Here is a 17,857-nt window from a genome sequence, read left to right as displayed (position 1 = left end):
AAATGAAAACAGATTATGAAAGAGGAAAACAGATTCTATCAAAGTAAGCGTCAATTTAAGTTTCATACTTCTCCAACCCAGTAGTCATTAACGGGTTGTCTAAATTGTCAACCATACAGAAAACAACAATCAACCACAAAGTTGCATTCGTGGTAACTCGTTAGCTGGCACGAGGTGTAGGCTATGCAACAGATTACCCGTGTTATAACGATTGTCGGTTTTCGGCCACGCAAAGATAAAACAAGTTACATTGAATGATCGACTGAGTTATATAGTTTTGCAGAATCCTATATTTCACTGTGATATACACGTAATAAACGGCATATAGGTCAGATGTATTTATCCAGAACTACTGCACATGACCATCAAGGCTACAGATGCGGTCAATAATTTACACGCATGTTATGAGTTTAGCGTCATGACATTCACTGTGGAGATAATACCAAAAATGTGGTTAATAATTAATATTCATTAGATTAGATATAGTTAGCACATTAAAGACAACAGAACAGTATCGAGCTTGCTTTATGAAATGATTTAAAAATGGTCAATAAGTTATCTAAACATGGTCGATTGCCATGTTTTTTTACTCGTTATAAATACTTAGTGCATCACACTAGTTTGGGTTTCATTTCGCTTACATTTTCTGTAGCACAACTCAAAATGCGGAGGATCTTGGTTTCGATGCATTAGTTGGACTCTAAGTATCAGATAACATGGTGAAAGTAACTGATCGTTCGGGGTGGAAGCTTTTTAAGAAGATAAACCTGTGTTCATATCGTGACAGTCTCACCAATGAAGCAGTTTTCGTGAAGGCCAAAGTCACAGATGGCTGTAGTCTTCTAACGTACAATGATTTTCGACCAGTAAAAAAACAAACTTTAATTTTGTGTAAAGTATTTCATTGCCAAAATATTAATTCAGACATGACATGTAAACTAAGTTCAAGAAATAAAGCACATTAAACGTAAACTTTTTAGCGTTGTTTCATTTTAAATAAGTTACATGATCTTCCCGGGATATAGTATAGGGTGGGGAAGACGGGAAACCTTTAGCACCTAATATCTAAATATTCTGATCGTGTTTTAAATTTAAACAACGGTCTGTGAGAGTCGTGAGAATGCGGTTTCATAATACTTTAAATGTTCTTTGTTTACTACCAAATGAAACGCGAAAATGAAATTAAAACGAGTCCCATCTATCCCCTTCCTACCATGTCAAATATTTGGTTCTTAAGGACAGAAACGGAACGCGCTTTGACGAATGGCCTAGTAACCTCACTGACGAATAAAAAAACGAAAAAGGTAATTCTGCTGAGTCAGTCACTCTTGTTGTGGAACAAAAGTTGCGTCTGTAAATGGTGTTTATTGGTTTATTCTGGTCTAAATTAAAATGATTCGTAAATGGCAAAAACGTGGATTTTTCACCAATTTCTACCAAAATGCAGTTACTTCAAATAGACGGCAACACATAGAAGGTAAATTAAGCAACTTGTGAAATATGCGATTTTTTTGTTTAACTTGGATTGCCGCAAAAAATTCTGCTGCTTCTGTAGTGAACCATTTACTTTCGTTTTAGTGGCATATGTATCACCATACAAATCCAATGCAATACGTATATCGTATGACGTATATTATCAATAAAGAATAATACTTTTACATTTTCTGCAAACTTTTAGGAATTAATATTTTTTTGATTTAAATTTTAAATACTTCTAAATCTAGTTTTAAATATTTCTAAATATTTGCTACCGTAATCGAAGAGAAAAATAGAGATATTATTATCATGTTAAAAAAATTGCTTGGACTTTACTGTGAAACGTCTACTTTCTGGTTCATATTAATTTTTTAACAGCAAATTGCATATAATTTTCATGACTAATGACTTGCTTTAAAAAGCAAAAACAGCCAGCAACATCAACGCAGCAAAAACAAAACCATTTTCTGACATTCCCGAGCCAAAAGGTCTTTTTGGGACGTTCTTGGATTACACTGCGTTACGCGGCTTCAAAACTGAAGAGCTGTATTCACATTACCAGAAGCGACACAAAAAATATGGACCAATCTTTAAAGAAAATGTCCTACCAGGTGAAAAACGTTGGCCTGGTCTGTTAGTAATAGCAACTGGGATGGCATACTCGGCTACCGACTAAACTAGTCGCCGCCTAAATTTGATTTTGCTTTTTTAGTCGCCCGACTAAAATTTTAGTCGGCCGATTTTGACCGACTAACTTCTGTAATGAGTAATGCACAGAAACTTAGTCGGCCGACTAAATGTGAAAAACCACCGACTAAATTTTAGTCGGCCGACTAAAAAAACGCGGTAACCAATAGTTACCGAGACCGACTGGTTTAGTCGGTAGCCGAGTATACCACCCCTGGTATGTATTTTTGGGGCCCGGATTAGGCTGGTGGAAAGTGTTATAGGTTGCTAGTCAGTGGTTATAAAGACTAGTTTTACATTTAGCGGTCAAACAATGGAGGGAAAATTTTTCATTAACACCATATATAATATACACAACAACACATGTGTATTATGTTACTATGATTGTTGCATGTATACTGGTACCAATATATTTGACATTGCAATAGATTTACAATGAAGCCAACTTAATTTACAGGGCTGACAAGCTATGATGTATTCTGTTCATCTGCTGAGGCCAACAAAGCAATGTTTAGACTTGAGGATAAATATTCCAACCGTGGACCTTTAGATTTTATTCAGATCGCTAGAGAAAATGCAGGAGTGAGTTCTGGTTTGTTGGATCCAAGCTGGGAAGAGTGGTTTAAGGTGTGGATATATTTGTTATAATGTATGACTGACCATTAATACAACCCATTGGTGACCACTGGGTAATTGCCGTTAACTATCTTGCTCATAGACATACACGCCCACAATGGTAGCAGGGACGACTTGGGACAAGCCTTTAACCCATTACCTGTTAGTTTTAGGTCCAGCGCTGTGGCACAGCTTAGGCATATGTGTCTTTGGGTACTATATTTAACACAATTGCTTCAATCCAGTGTTCATTAATTCATTGTCCAAATTGTCAGCCATACATAAATACGAAGAATAAAAAAACCAAAAAAAGCAATCACTCAAAAAGTTACATTCATGGTAACTTATAAGCTGTTTTCCGGTCTCCCGAGGATAAAGCTAGTTACATTCATTTATAAGGTTTTCAAGGACACATTCTGTTTCGACAGCTGCACACATACTTAATTGGCAAGTGTGTGGTCTATCAATATTATGATAATTTGTTTTCTGGTATGTTTTAAATTTAATTTAATGTTTGCAGTTGCAGAATAGCTATAACAGATTCTAGCTTATATCCTGTATCCTGTAGCTTCAAGTATTACAGTTGAACATGCTAAACTTGGCAATATTTTATTTCTATTTTATATGGGTGAGGTCCTTGATTCCTTGTCAACTATAGGGATTTAAGATAAATTTGGCTCCAGTTTTATTAGTGCATAGGGTGTAACATATTTATATTAAATAATTATTAAAAGTAACGTAACATTTAGTTCCGAAAAGTGGCGAACAGGTATTTGCTGTCGAATGCATCAGTGTGGTCTTACTCAAGTGCTTTACATGAAGTTTGTGATGATTTTGTGGATTATATCGCTGATAACTTGGATGAAAATAATGAGGTAAGGTCAAATGCAACCCGTTGTTTTTTTTAATATCGTCATTAGGCAACTAAACTAAGCTTGGCTCCAGGTCCCAATCCATTAGTAGGGGGGCGAAGATAGGAAGACCTTTAGCACATATTATCCAAGTATCCCGATCAAGTTTTAAACAATTAACAACGGTCTATGAGAGTCATGAGGTTATGGTTATATACCAACAATATAAATTTCTCATACCTGTTGCAGTTTCCAAATTTTGCTCTCGCTTTAAACAAATGGGCACTGGAGGGGGCTGGAGTGTTTTGTTTGGACACAAGATTCGGTAATTTAATTTTATTGTTTTACTCACTAATTTAAATTAATAATAAAGATATAACTAGGACCTTTATATACATATAATACATATTTTTTTATTAAAAATACTCTAATTGTTGTTAAAAAATATATAGTTAAAGTTTTAACTTGTTTTTTAAAGTTGAAATCTGATCATTTATCAGATATATTTATTGTATCTGTATAAGTTATATTTTTATGCTATAAAGTTAGGCTGGATCCAAAATATACAGTAATTATTACAACAACAAAAATGTGTAGGTATTTCTAGGTTGTTTTTTTGGAAAATATTATTATAAAATTATTATATATTATTTTACACGCAGGTAATTTTTCTGGTCAATTGGACGATAACTTAAAAGTAATCATGGATCAAGTGATTGAAAGCTTTACTTTAATGACGGATCTATTTCTAAAACCACCGTTGTACAAATACATCACCACAAGAAAAATGAAGGTATGTTAGTTTCTTTTCTCATTCCCCGATGAAGTCTCGCCGTATGGCAGACGAAACGTTGGATATACACTACGTTTTTATACCAGATGAGCCACTAATATAATTATACGATGCCTGGTAGCAGAAGTAACAGAATGTAAGTTTCTTCATCGGCGCCGTAGCAAAGTGGTTATCATGTCTGCCTTTAACTCAAAGGGAATGGGTTCAAAGCTCAAAGCTGCTACCATTGTAAGGGTATGTGTGAAAATACTGCACTTGACATAAAAAAATGTGAGAAAAAAAAATTTATGAAAAAAAAAGTATTTTTCTGTCCTGCTGTCAGTTTAGGATTTAAGCTTTTGGTATAACTGAAACTACTGAAACTACTTCACATAACAAAAAAAAAAGAAAAAAATTTAAAAAAAAGGGATTTTTCTGTCTTACTGTCAGTTGCAACCCTTTTGTTTAGGCTCTCACCTCAGTTGTAAAGAAACAAAGTGAAGCAATACAGAAACAGAGAGTGAAAATAATGAACCAAATGAAGGAGAAGACTCCAGGATCAAAGACAAAGTTAAAAACTGTGCTTGAAAACAGCGACCTTAATGAAGAGTAAGCTTTCTTACTTGGTTTTCTATTCAATATAACTTGTTAAATAGCAACTCTTTTTAACTAACCATTTTTCCATACTTATATATCCATAGCGTGTTTTAACAATTGATGTTTTATTCAGCTTTTTAAATAATATTCTTTGCTATCGTTGTTATGTTTTATCTAACACATGTACTTTGTGTACAGTTGGTGGGCTATGATCTCAGCAACCCCTAAGGTTTGTGGCACAAGTTTTAGAACCCCTGTATTACCTAATAGTTGTATCTTGAACACTCATAAGCGCCTAAAAGATTACCTTATGTTTGCTACAGAGAGATTGCTTCACTTGTGTCAGATATGCTTGGTGGAGGGGTGGACACCACTTCAAATGCAGCAGCTTTCATGCTTTATATCATGGCTGTCAATCCTGACAAGCAGGAAATATTAAGGGAAGAAATTAAAACTGCTCTACAATCTGGGAAAGTGGATGGCAGGGTAAAGCAGTTAATTATTTAAGTTTCAAATATAACTTTTATCCGCGCTCGCCTTGCGGTTAACGACAGTCATTATAACAGGGGTGTTCTGTTTCATACACCTCGTGCCCGTCTACAAGTTGTATGTAACTTTGTGGGTACAACACATTAATGACCATCGGGTTGGAGCAATTGTCGTTAAGTGTTATGCCCAAAGACACGTATGCCCACAATGGTAGCAGCGAGTGCGTCATTTTAATCTGTAGCAGATAACTAAGCCTTTTATGTTTTTCAACTTTGGTTTACCCATCAAAGTATATTAGTTATTTGAAGGACTGTTTAAACTTATACTTTTAACTATTCCTAACAGTCCGTACAAACAATGAAATATCTCCACGCTTGTGTGCAAGAAACTCAGCGCCTCTTCCCATTTTCGTTCGGAGTAGCCAGAATGTTTGAAAAGGATATAGAAGTATGTGGATACAATGTACCAGCAGGTCTGCTAATATGTTATGTATTATAACCGATATAGGTGGCAGCACACAGGATCTGGCGTGTAAATTCGCTTGTGAAGTTGTATGCAAACCCGTGTCCAATTCCGCATGCGGCAGCGCAATCCGGACAAAACAGATAAAACCGACGAATTCCGGATACCGTGTACAGTCACCTTATACCTTTTCGGAAGTTGTGATTTTTGTTACACAGATACATAATATATTGGTTATTTTATCTGAATAAACTGACACCATGGCTTAGTGGTCAGAAGTCGGAACCCTTGCATTATAACCCTTACTTGATGCCAGGTTTGATGCTTGATTCAAATTGCCAGTCATACAGAAATCTCGGCCATATATAATAAAATACAATCACCAGCACAGCTGTATACATGGTACCATGTAATCAGACACGAGGTGCTTGAAACATAACACCTATGTTGCCATGTGAACATAAACAAGCTTCATTCATTCATCTCAAGTTGATAGATTACATTCCCAAGGATAAGTTGCATCTTTTAATAGTCTTAAAATATCACATGATGCGTGTACGTGACATAAGTTATACAATTTGGTATCGAACATGTAATGTCAAACTATTTTAGGAACAATGAGTAATTTATTAAGTACTATGGGGAAAATGGGACAACTTTAGCACATTCTGAATATCCTAATCGGGTTTTAAACAATTAACAACGGTCTATGGACACTGTAAAGATACGGTTTTATAATTCTTTTAATGTTCTTTGTTTACTACCAAATAGGAAGAGAAAATAGAACATAAATGTGTCCCATTTCCCCCACCCTACCATATGTAAAACAAAGAATCCAGCATTAAGCATTGAGCATATATTTTCATTTGGTAGGACCCAGTATTCAGAAAAGTTGGTCAACTTCAGCCACTTCTAGACATACATATAATTCTTGTGTCATATACTGTATAACATTATTTCTTATAATTTCTTATTTTTTCAACATTTTTTGCCCAGGCACCCGCATACTACTGACAGGGAATGTAGTAAATAATAAAGATGCAAAATATTTTAAAGACCCCGAAACTTTCTTACCTGAAAGGTGGCTTGAAAGAAGAAATTCTGAATCAAAGTATGTATTGAATATGTTTTACCCCCATTGTACGGGTTGTGTTTTTGCACAAACTTTTCTTTTGATTAGAACTTTAATATTTCCTAATCGAATGTTGTTTATTTTTTTACATTGCATGGTAGGGGGGGGGAGATGGGACACCTTTTCATTCTATTTTCTCGTCCCATTTGGTAGTAAACAAAGAACATTCAAAGAATTATCAAATCGTATCTTCACGACTCTCCTGGTCCGTTGTTAATTGTTTAAAACACGATCAGGATATTTGGTTGTTATGTGCTAAAGGTGTCCCATCTTCCCCCACAGTACTATGGTGCCAGTGGAGTGTAAAGGTTACGTCTTTTATCCACAACAGGTTAATTTCTATTTTTATTAATAAGTGTGTTTTAACAACTGATATTTTACCGGTCCTACCCGTCTTTTCGCTTTTGTAAACTTTGATCGTGACCGAAGAGACAAAATAATTTTTATTCGTTTATGTAACTTTAGGTTTGCTACGACTGGTGCCTTTGGCAGAGGTGTTCGAGCTTGTCCAGGTCGTAAATTTGCGATGCAGGAAGTTCATTATCTTCTCATCAGTTTACTCAGTCGATATAAAGTGGAATATCATCACAAACCAATTAAACCACATTTCAGATTGCTAACTGTGCCATCTGAAAAACCTCAGTTCACTTTTATTCCCCTATCATAAAAACTATCCACCCTTTGATCTTATTTAAATTAGAGACTTTGGAATAAATTTTAAATGAGAATGCATATTTTACAAAACAATGGTATTGTTGGTCTTTTCTTTTAAATTCAAAAGATGCTTTTTAAATAATGGACTGTCAATGCCATTTAGGCGAAATATATATCTCTTACATCATACAATTTGCTGGACTTGATTTTTTTCCGTTAGGTATTATCCTGACCCCTATATACTGGTCTGAACTTTGTAACATTTTGGGTCTTATTTATCCTCACATGCTGGGACAACTTGATGAAAATATTTAATAAAATGTTGTTTTTTCCCTTTATGTATTGTTACATTAATTTAATCTTCTTCAACGTAAGATATTTTATACATTTTACAGTGAGTTTTATTCAATGCAAAGTTGTTATACCTTTAATCAATGCAAAAATTGCTATACCTTTAATCAATGCAAATTGCTGTACCTTTTAATCAATGCAAAAATTGCTATACATGTTTTGCCTTGTATAAATGTGAATGTAAAATCACAAAAAATTAATCAATGCAAAAATCGTTAGATGTAACATTTTTATTGATTTTGTATAGAACAACTTAGCTTTTACCATGTATCAATAATATGTGTTTTTCAATACCTTTATTCTGTTAATGTTGTAATTACCTCTGCAGAAGTACCTTTTTACTAATATTTGTATTTTTACACCAAACTACCTATAGATTTTTACCGGTATAAAGTTAATCTTTTAAACTTTATGTTCAAATCAGGTTGCCAACATTATTGCATATTTTTTTACTACTATACAAGTTTTGAAGTGTTTTTTTTTTAATATTCTTGGTTTTTATTTAGCAGCCTATCTGGTGTAAAAAACTTAGTGAATAAGCGTTTTTTTGTAGTGTATAAAAGGCGTTGTGTATTTTTTATACCAGATGAGCCCCCAAACATTTTTTACATTATGCCTGGTAGCGGAAATACCAGAGTTTTCTTCATTTTTTTCAGATGCATACATACTCTTATATTTGTATTTTCATTGTTTACTACCAACTAACCATATTTGTATATACCTGTTGATTGTTGTTAAAATAAAATCTCAATTTATGACCACCAACAAAGTAACATACATGGCTACTTGTAAGCTGACATAGGGTGTATGAAATAGAACACCCATGTCATGACTACTGTCTCTTTTCGCCACCAAGAACAAAGCAAGTTACATTCATTTGTTTGTTCTTTATCTAGAGTCTAGGAGAGATTTTTTTTCAGTTTTGACTTTTTTAAAATGCTAAGTTGCTTGCAAAAAGCTTCAAGAAGAAGAAGTTTTGATTATTTTAAAGTTATCTGCATTGTAAGGCTTCAACATGCACAAGGTAAATGGACCTGTATCTTAATTTGTAACCTGTTTTATGAACACTGTTTGTAATATATACAAGGACAGTATGTTTTGGATAATCACTGTGCTCTTACATATTTATTAACAGACATGTTTCCATTTAACATTAACTGACTTTTTATTCATACCATGTTTCAACGACTGTTGTTTTGCTGTTGATTCCCTTCTCTTCCTTCTTTAAATAACATGATCTGCACTATCGTTTTTAAGGAGATATAAAAAGTTTATTTATATTTTTATAACCAAACAACTTTTTTTATTCAGTTCAAAGCAAAGAAACTGCAGTAAAGGATTTTTCCGAAATCCCTCAACCAAAAAGCCTTCCAATTCTTGGCACGTTTTTAGACTACACAAAGTTCCGTGGATTTAATGTTGCTAACTTGAGCAATCTGTTCAAAGCCAGATTTGATGAACTGGGTCCGATATATAAGGAAACAATAATCCCAGGTATTCTTAGCAAGACTGGAAAAACTTTTTGTATGCAAAAGGGCAGATGCTGTCTTAACCTTTGTGTTTATATATGAATGAATGTAACTTATTTATCTTTGCATGGCGGGGCAAGGACAGTTGTTACTCCACAGGTTTTATATTTCATACACTTTGTGTCCGCATATGAGTTATTGGACAATCAATGCATTTCCCACCTTTAAGCATTTCTAACAACACTCAAATTTAGATTCCCGTTAATAAAAGTTGCCTAGTTCTTATCCTTTTCTAATCAAAATCATAATATTTATTAAAACAAACCAGGCTTATCGGAACCAACTGTTCATTGTTTCTCACCACAAGATAACGAGAAATTATTCAGATTGGAAAGCAGATTGGCTAATAGAGATCCAATTGAATTTCTAAAAGTAGTAAGAGAAAGAATTGGAGTTCCGAGTGGTCTGGTCAATATACAAGGAGAAGAATGGTATCAGGTAAGTTATTAGTTGGTGTATGTTGCTTTCATACTTTTTTAACCTTTTCAACAATTTTTAATTTCAATTAATTCGAAACACTCATGCATTCCTAATTTTATTCGTTTTAGTTTAAATTAAATATAAATAATTTGTCTTTTTGTAAATTGATTGGTTTTTAGAAGAATATTTATTTATTGACGACCGCATTAAAACAAATATTTGGCATTAAAACCAACCAGTCATCATTTACAGTAAGTTGTTTTGGAAGATCTTTTTAAGAGAAAAATGTTATATATATATAGTATATATACAGATTTTCATAAATAAGCAGTTGGCTTTTATTATTACTTTAATATAATAACATTTGGAATATTTTTGTTTAGCTGCGCAGAATTGTAAATGAGCATTTTCTTACCAACTCTTCTGTTTGGTCGTACTCCAAAGACATTCATGAAGTATCAGAAGATTTTGTTGATTATATAAGTCGTAGTTTGGATTCAAATAATGAAGTAAGAATATTTATATTTGGATTTTAATTTACGCAGTACAGTTTACAGGCAGGTGTGAAAAATTGTTGGTTAAAATATCACCTTGCTTATAAGTTAAAACATTTTAACAAGTAATTGCCAAACCAAAGTCAAATTCCCTTAACAAAGAAAATGAGAAAAAAAATGATAAAAGAATTATTAAAATACACTTGTATATAAAAGATACACCTCTTAAATTAGTTTAACAGATGTAGTTTAGAAAGCATTTACCATGAAACAGTTTTATTTATATAACATTAGAGATATCTTAGGTTCCCAACTTTGCTCTCGCTTTAAACAAATGGGCACTAGAGGGGGCTGGAGTGTTTAGTTTGGACACAAGATTCGGTAATTTATATTACTTAAATGAATGAATGTAACTTGCTTAATCCTCATGTGACAGAAAACGACGTCATTATAACACGGGTGTTCTGTTTATACACCACGCGCCAGCTTGCGAGTTACTAAGTATGTAACTATGTGGAAAATTATTTTTCGGAGGCGATTTTTTTTAAATGTTTTCCTTATGTATGGCTGATAACTTATACCACCTATCAGTGACCGCTGGTTTGGAGCGATTGCCGAGTCGTGTCCAATTGCACCCATAATGTATGTAACATGTTTATATTTGCACTGTATTGAAATTTTCTTTTTTTGATTTATCTAAAAAGGTATGTTTACTGGAGAGGTTGAAGAACACCTTCAAGAAATCGTCGACAACAGCAACCTTATGTTCCAACTGATGGCAGAACTCACTGTTGCACCTCCATTTTGGAAATATTTTGAAACAAAACAAATAAGAGTGAGTTTTTTAAAAGTTTGTTCTTGAGATTTAATCATGTTTTGCAGTTTTTTCTGTAATTTATTTATTTAGACTTTTTCTTCAAATACTGATCTTTGTTCTTGATTTACTGTCAAGGTATTATGTAACAGTCACTGCTCGAATTCAGTGGCCATTAATAGGTTGTCCAAATCGTCAAACTACAAGAAAATAGACCCCCAAAAAGGGAAAAACCACAAAGTTATTAAGAGACATATATATGGGTACAGTGTGCGTATTGAATAAAATCCGTATGTTTTATTATAAACCAACTTTTTCTATTATATAATCATTCACATTTCCAATTTTTTTACAATATTCTAATTTTTTTAGGCATTGAAGCAATGTCAAGCCGCTCAGGTTGCAGCAATTAAGAAACAGAGAGATATTCTATTGAAGAGAATCAAAGAAAAAGATCCTGAGAAACTGACCAAGTTGGAAAAATTGATGACAAAAAAAGATTTACCACAAGGGTAATGTAAAATAATAGCATAGTTTTTTGATATCTTAAAAACGATAGTGAAGTAGAAGATGTTATTTAAAGAAGGAAGAAAAAGAAATTAACAGCAAATTTAGTTAAAACACGCTATTTATAAAAAATGTAGAAAAGGATGTCAGTTAAAAAATGAAAAACATTATACTATAAAGTTACACGAGGTAACCCACAAGCGAGCATAAAGTTTAAAAAAATATAAAAAAATCACATCTGGTTTGTCAAAAAATAAATTTCCTTTTTCAGGGAGGTTGACATTCTTGTGTCAGATATGCTTGGTGGAGGGGTGGACACCACTTCAAATGCAGCAGCTTTCATGCTTTATATCATGGCTGTTAATCCTGACAAGCAGGAAATATTAAGGGAAGAAATTAAAACTGCTCTACAATCTGGAAAAGTGGATGGAAAGGTAAAAAAACTATTTTACTGATTTTTTTACTATTTTGTGAAAAAGTTTTGGAATTTAACACTGATCTAGTGCTTATGAAGTTAGACAATTCTCGTAAGAAAATAACAGTCCGGATCAATTCTGTAGCGATTGATCCTTTATCTTTTTTTAAACAATGGTGGCATGGGATAATATGGGTAGATAAAGATCAAATAAGTTACTATAAAGATAGATAAATAGCAATAAAAGCAAATCAATTGCTTTTTTTTCAGTCACTCCAAAGAATGAAATATCTTCATGCTTGTGCGCTTGAAGCTCAGCGTATGTTTCCGTTAACTCCTGGAACTTCAAGACGATTGCCCGTGGATGTTGTTTTATCGGGATACAATGTACCAGCAGGTTAAAATAAAATTATATCATTTTTTTATGAAGTTGAAATTAGTTTGATGTTTTTATTTTAATCAGTGTTATGTCCTTAGGTAATGTGTAGTTGCTCTAACCTAGCGGTCACTAATGGGTTGTCCAAATTGTCAACCATAAATAAAAAGTATTCATACTCAAAGTTACATACGTGGTAACTCGTTAGCGGGCACAAGGTGTATGAAACAGAACAGCCGTGTTATAAAGACTGTCCTTGCCTAACAAACTAGCAAAAATAAATTTATTCATTTTTTTAATGTGATTCTTTTACTTTACAGGTACAAGACTGTTACTTCTTTCCAATGTAGCGCATCATAAAAATCCCGAATATTTCGACCAACCAGAAAGTTTCTTACCTGAGCGATGGTTGGAAAGGAAACACAAATCAAAGTAAACTAATATTCATGTCATTTTTTTGTTTGTTTTTTTCGGGGAAGCTGAAGTATCAAGGCTGTTATTTAAATAGGAAATACAAACGATGAATTTAGGGTAAATATATGTCTTTTATAATACGCTACATTCTCCTACTACCAGATCCTTACTGTATTCTTTACACAAGAATGGTCCAACTTTATGAGCACCAGATCAGGGTCAGATTCGCAGAACTTATTACAATTATAATTCTGTAGCTCTGATTGGTTGTTTTTCCAAGGTTTGCTATGATTGGTTCATTTGGCATGGGCGCCAGAGCGTGTCCAGGTCGTAAATTTGCGATGCAAGAAGTTCATTATCTTCTCATCAGTTTACTCAGTCGATATAAAGTGGAATATCATCACAAACCAATTAAACCACATTTCAGATTGGTAACTGTGCCATCTGAAGAACCTCAGTTCACTTTTATTCCCTTGTAATAATTCTTCAGTATCTGATATTTAATTTTTATTTTGAATGAAATTTATTTTGTTTCAGTCACGATAACGAAGAACAAAAAAGTTTTCAGTAACGGTAAAAATAGTAGCGGTAGTATAACAGTTGTTAGAACAAGCTTTTTAATAAAACAGAAAAGAAATAAATTTTCAGTTTTAAATACCTCCTATAGTGCAACTACTATTACATATTCCTCATGTTTCTGAAAACAATATACTTTTTTAACTTTTCATTCTTTAATCCCACTGTCTTAAACTTTTGTTAATTTTTTCTACCTTATGTAATTATGCAATTTTCAAATTATTTTCTTCATATAGATTTAATTATGAACCAATTACTGGTGCTGTATTTATATAAAATCATTTTGTTTATTTCCCCCTTTCTTCATTTTAGGTTTTCATTAACTTAACTGTGTTTAATTAGCCATGCATGTTAAGTTATGTGCAGTATATCTCATATATTCGAACCGTTTTTCCCCATTTATACAATAAATTTCAGCAACCTAACTGTTTAATTTAAAAAGCTATGCATTAAAATTTTATAGAAAGTACAAAATGTGCGTGCTTTTGAACGTTTTCTCCAATGGTTCTTTTCTTATTGCACAATGTATTGTGTGTAAATCAGTAGCAATTGTAGAATTTTTGTAAAAATAAATTACTTTACAAACTAGTAACGTCTTAACTTATACCACATAATATCCAAATATCCCGATCAAGTTTAAACAATTTACAACGGTCTCTGGAAGAAAGGTGTCCATCTTTCTCCACCGTACTATATATATATATATACAATTAATATACTGCAGATGCTCCTCGTTACCAACACATAAGTACCTGTTTCGTATTTTGAAACCTCCTTGTAACCTTTGTATAACACTTAAGCATTTTTATCAATAGACATATTTTGATTTTTCGTGGCATGCCCCTTTAAGATACAATTACATGCCGGAGGAAGCAGCTGTATTTCATGAGCTCATCGTTACCAACGCTTATTGGCACGCGTTTAATGGCAACAACTTGGCTATGTAGCGGCCGCCTAACATTTGTATTGTTCCTATTAATCTCAATTATTGTAACAAGGTCATTGTGTTTATGCCAGGCCTATTTTAGGAGTAAGTTTATTATGTTTGGTTTGTGCAAAAAAAGCGAAACTCACGGGTAAGAGCTTAACTTTTCTCCTTGTATTTAATCGTCTCTATACTACCATGGTTTATTAAATGTGAAACTGCAAGTCGTTTTGCCGCGAGTCAGATTTTACCGCAGTTTCCTTTTTGTGTTGAGATTGACAGATTGATATTTCCATTTATAGTGAACCAGCACTATTTGCGCGAAATGTTGATTGTGTGGCGGCGTTTGCCATTTACAGTTAGCAAGATAACGTATGAATGCGTGTAGAACAGACGAGTATAATTTAACAGTCGACAAATCAATCTAATGTAAAACGCAACATGTTAATACAAATATAATGACTGCGTGTTTATAAATATGTGTTAACCAATTGCAGCTTCACTTTTAAGCGCATTCGTGGTGTGTTTTTAATACATGATTTACAAATGTAGAATTGTTAATGCAGTTCAGTAGTTTTTATTTAAGCATTGGGGTTACGCGGTTACAAACCATGTAGCCTATAAACATGAAAAACCAGTTAAACGAGTTCTTGCTTACATAAGCCACTTTCCCCGGTAAAACGAACGCGTCAAAAATGCATTGGCTATATTTAGCTTTGACAGTCAATTTTGGCCGTGACATTCGTTCCTAAATTCAACTGATCAAGATAAACGTCACGTCACGTATACCAATTCCATGACACAAGCGTCCAGACCATTTCCTGACCATGTTACGTTGCAAATATATCACGAAGTATTACATTATGCCATAAGCAACATGATCAATTGAATTCGTGCAGCAGCGGTGAAGAAATAAATGCCATGACGCCGCAGATAGAATTGTCGTTAAATGCTGGCACATTTCTCTAGTTAACGCATTTGATAAAATATTCTGCGTAATTCTTGTCTAACAGTTCGATAAGGGTAAAAATACACTCTTATTCGCTTTTAAACTAAGTGATTTTAATAACAAAGTTGTATGCAGTTTTGTTAGAATAAAAATAACATTAAAATGTTGTTGAGAAAAAGACTAAACCAATTTCAACGTCACGATGCGATTTTGATGGCTGCTCGCTATGTTTGTGCAGGAAAAGATGTTTCTTCAACCGTCGTCACGACTACTTTGGATACAACAACTATCGGTAAGCCGCGTTTTAGTTATTTTTTATTATTATATAGTATATTTTATTATTTTATGTGAGCATGTAAAAACCGAAGACTAAATAGGAGAGCGTGTCTGTGCGTAACGTACAGTGTAGACAAGAGTATTGTCATACCTATATTCGGTATACTCTACATACAGTAGCGTGGGGTAAGATGGGACAGGTTTTTATTCGTATTTTTCGACCTGTTTGGTAGTAAATAAGAAATATTTACAGAATTTTTAAACAGCAACTGTGGCTGTGCAACCCTTAAAGAGAGTTGTTAATTGTCAAAAACAGGTTTAGGCAATATGAGATTTAGATGCTGTGTTCCATCTTACCCCACAGAACACTCTTGATTTAAATGCTGTGTTCCATCTTACCCCACAGAACACTCTGTTATTTATATGTAATATGAGGTGTCAGTTATATAGGAATACTAATACTAGTTGGTTAGGCAGATTACTTAACAATATGTCTATATATGATGCACCAAAGTTTGTAGTATGATCCATACAGCATAGCATTATTTTTATTTTTTTCTTCTAACACGATAGTAAAGATTATATTATTTAAAGAACAAAGAGAAGGGAATCAACAGCAAACAACGGTTATTTAAACATGCTATAGATAAAAGTGTGGGAAGAGCGTCAGTTAAAAAGCAGGGCTTTTGCACTCGCAAATCAATTATTTTAACACCAAATTTAATTTCACAGAAAATACACAAATTGAACCAAAGAGTTTGAAATATATGCCGGAACCCAAGGGACTTCCTTTCATTGGAACATTGCTCGATTACACCTTCTTGAAAAAATTTGATAAAACAAATTTGGCTTCACATTTTATAGGGAGGCACCAGTTACTGGGACCCATTTATAAGGAATATGTTTTTCCAGGTATACTGAGACTTTCTTTATCCTTGCGTGGCCGCAAACTGACAGTCGATATAACACAGATGTTCTGGTAAAAGATTTCTAAATGCATAACAAGATCATACTTGGTTAGTTAACAAGTTGCACAAGGTGTATGATATAAGACATCTGTGTTTTAACTTTTAAACTTTAGGCTTGTATTTCAAAATTATCAAAAATAATCAAAATGATGATGTAAAAGAAATTAGTAATGCTAACTTTTTAATAAAGTATAAACTCTCATAGCTTTCTCAAAGCCACAAGTCTTCAGTACTTTACCTGATGATAATGAAGTTCTGTTGAGATCCGAGGAGAAAATATCACACAGGGAACCCGTTGAATTTGTTGTGTCGGCACGAAAACTACTTGGATGGTCAATTGGACTTCCATTTGATGTAGGAGAAGATTGGTACAAGGTAAGTCACGTGTGGTTGTGAACACCGGTTACCTCACATGTATCTAACCCGGTTATGGGTTTAAAGCTCGTCGCTGCTACGATTGTGAAAGTATGTGTTCTTGGGCAAGACACTTATCAGCAATTGCTCCAACTCGGTGGTGACTAATGGGTTGTATAAAGTATAAATAGTCAGCCATACATAAAAAACACACCCACAAAGTTACTTTAAAAAAGTTATATTGATTGGTTTTTATAACAGCTACGCAAAGTGGTGAATCAGCACTTCTTAAAAAACTCCATAGTTTGGTCACACTCCAAACAACAGCATGAGGTGGCAGAAGAATTTGTGGATTATATCGGTCAAAACTTAGACGAAAATAATGAGGTCAGATTAAGATTATTGTATCAGTGTGTCAAAATATGTTTTCGCAATAAATTTTGATACAGAATGCATAGTTTTCACATTCTATATTTAAGTGTTTTCCTTTGAATATTTCGTTGCTACCATTGTGGGTTTATGTGTCCTTGGCAAGACACTTAACGACAATTGCTTTTACCCAGTAGTCACTAAGGGGTGTATGAAAGAGAACACCCGTGTTATAACAACTGTCGTTTTCCCTCCAGGCGAGGATAAAGTAAATTTCATTCAGGTATTTATTCATTCATTTGTGTTAAAGTTATGTTGTTTTACCTCAGGTACCTCACTTTCAAGATTTACTACAAAAATGGGCTATTGAAAGTACTGCAGTGTT

The 17,857-nt window shown here is 33.6% G+C and overlaps 3 protein-coding genes across 4 annotated transcripts in view; all 3 read left to right on the top strand.

Annotated features, from left to right (window-relative positions):
- The first annotated feature begins 1,244 nt into the window (after positions 1-1,244).
- LOC100180823 (cytochrome P450 10) lies at positions 1,245-8,982 on the top strand. 2 transcript variants are annotated; one of them, XR_003396053.1, is made up of 11 exons: positions 1,245-1,477; positions 1,899-2,087; positions 2,621-2,790; positions 3,528-3,653; positions 3,879-3,954; positions 4,292-4,422; positions 4,871-5,010; positions 5,322-5,484; positions 5,833-5,934; positions 6,946-7,060; positions 7,547-8,982. XR_003396053.1 is itself a non-coding variant. In XM_002127130.4 (11 exons), the coding sequence occupies exons 1-11, from the start codon at positions 1,393-1,395 to the stop codon at positions 7,746-7,748; spliced, it is 1,524 nt and encodes a 507-aa protein (XP_002127166.1). In that variant the 5' UTR covers positions 1,245-1,392; the 3' UTR covers positions 7,749-8,982. The 2 variants fall into 2 exon arrangements, 1 of the variants encoding a protein (XP_002127166.1); XM_002127130.4 differs by having other exon boundaries at positions 5,833-5,959.
- On the top strand, positions 8,981-13,688 carry LOC113474003 (cytochrome P450 10-like). Its single transcript, XM_002127005.5, has 11 exons — positions 8,981-9,110; positions 9,398-9,580; positions 9,884-10,053; positions 10,419-10,544; positions 10,835-10,910; positions 11,234-11,364; positions 11,716-11,855; positions 12,122-12,284; positions 12,536-12,662; positions 12,962-13,073; positions 13,336-13,688. Exons 1-11 carry the CDS (start codon positions 9,023-9,025, stop codon positions 13,532-13,534), a joined length of 1,515 nt encoding a protein of 504 aa, XP_002127041.1. The 5' UTR covers positions 8,981-9,022; the 3' UTR covers positions 13,535-13,688.
- Positions 13,689-15,638: 1,950 nt separating this feature from the next.
- Positions 15,639-17,857, top strand: part of LOC113474370 (cytochrome P450 10-like) — a 2,992-nt gene continuing 773 nt past the window's right edge. The window contains exons 1-5 of the mRNA XM_026835119.1: positions 15,639-15,797; positions 16,514-16,693; positions 16,955-17,124; positions 17,365-17,490; positions 17,802-17,852. Of these exons, the coding sequence (XP_026690920.1) occupies positions 15,668-15,797; positions 16,514-16,693; positions 16,955-17,124; positions 17,365-17,490; positions 17,802-17,852 (657 nt within the window). The 5' untranslated portion in view covers positions 15,639-15,667. The remainder of the gene's footprint in view (positions 15,798-16,513; positions 16,694-16,954; positions 17,125-17,364; positions 17,491-17,801; positions 17,853-17,857) is intronic.

This window comes from Ciona intestinalis, chromosome 7, assembly GCF_000224145.3.
Source record: "Ciona intestinalis chromosome 7, KH, whole genome shotgun sequence".
Lineage (NCBI taxonomy): Eukaryota > Metazoa > Chordata > Ascidiacea > Phlebobranchia > Cionidae > Ciona > Ciona intestinalis.
This window is presented reverse-complemented; position numbering and strand designations above follow the sequence as displayed.

Coding starts and splice junctions, on each gene's coding strand:
- LOC100180823 (XM_002127130.4), top strand. CDS start 1,393: ATGATTCGTAAATGGCAAAAACGTGGATTTTTCACCAATTTCTACCAA. Junction 3,955..4,291: donor TTGTTTGGACACAAGATTCG/GTAATTTAATTT, acceptor TTTTACACGCAG/GTAATTTTTCTGGTCAATTG. Junction 4,423..4,870: donor TCACCACAAGAAAAATGAAG/GTATGTTAGTTT, acceptor CCTTTTGTTTAG/GCTCTCACCTCAGTTGTAAA.
- LOC113474003 (XM_002127005.5), top strand. CDS start 9,023: ATGCTAAGTTGCTTGCAAAAAGCTTCAAGAAGAAGAAGTTTTGATTAT. Junction 10,545..10,834: donor GTTTGGATTCAAATAATGAA/GTAAGAATATTT, acceptor GAGATATCTTAG/GTTCCCAACTTTGCTCTCGC. Junction 12,285..12,535: donor CTGGAAAAGTGGATGGAAAG/GTAAAAAAACTA, acceptor CTTTTTTTTCAG/TCACTCCAAAGAATGAAATA.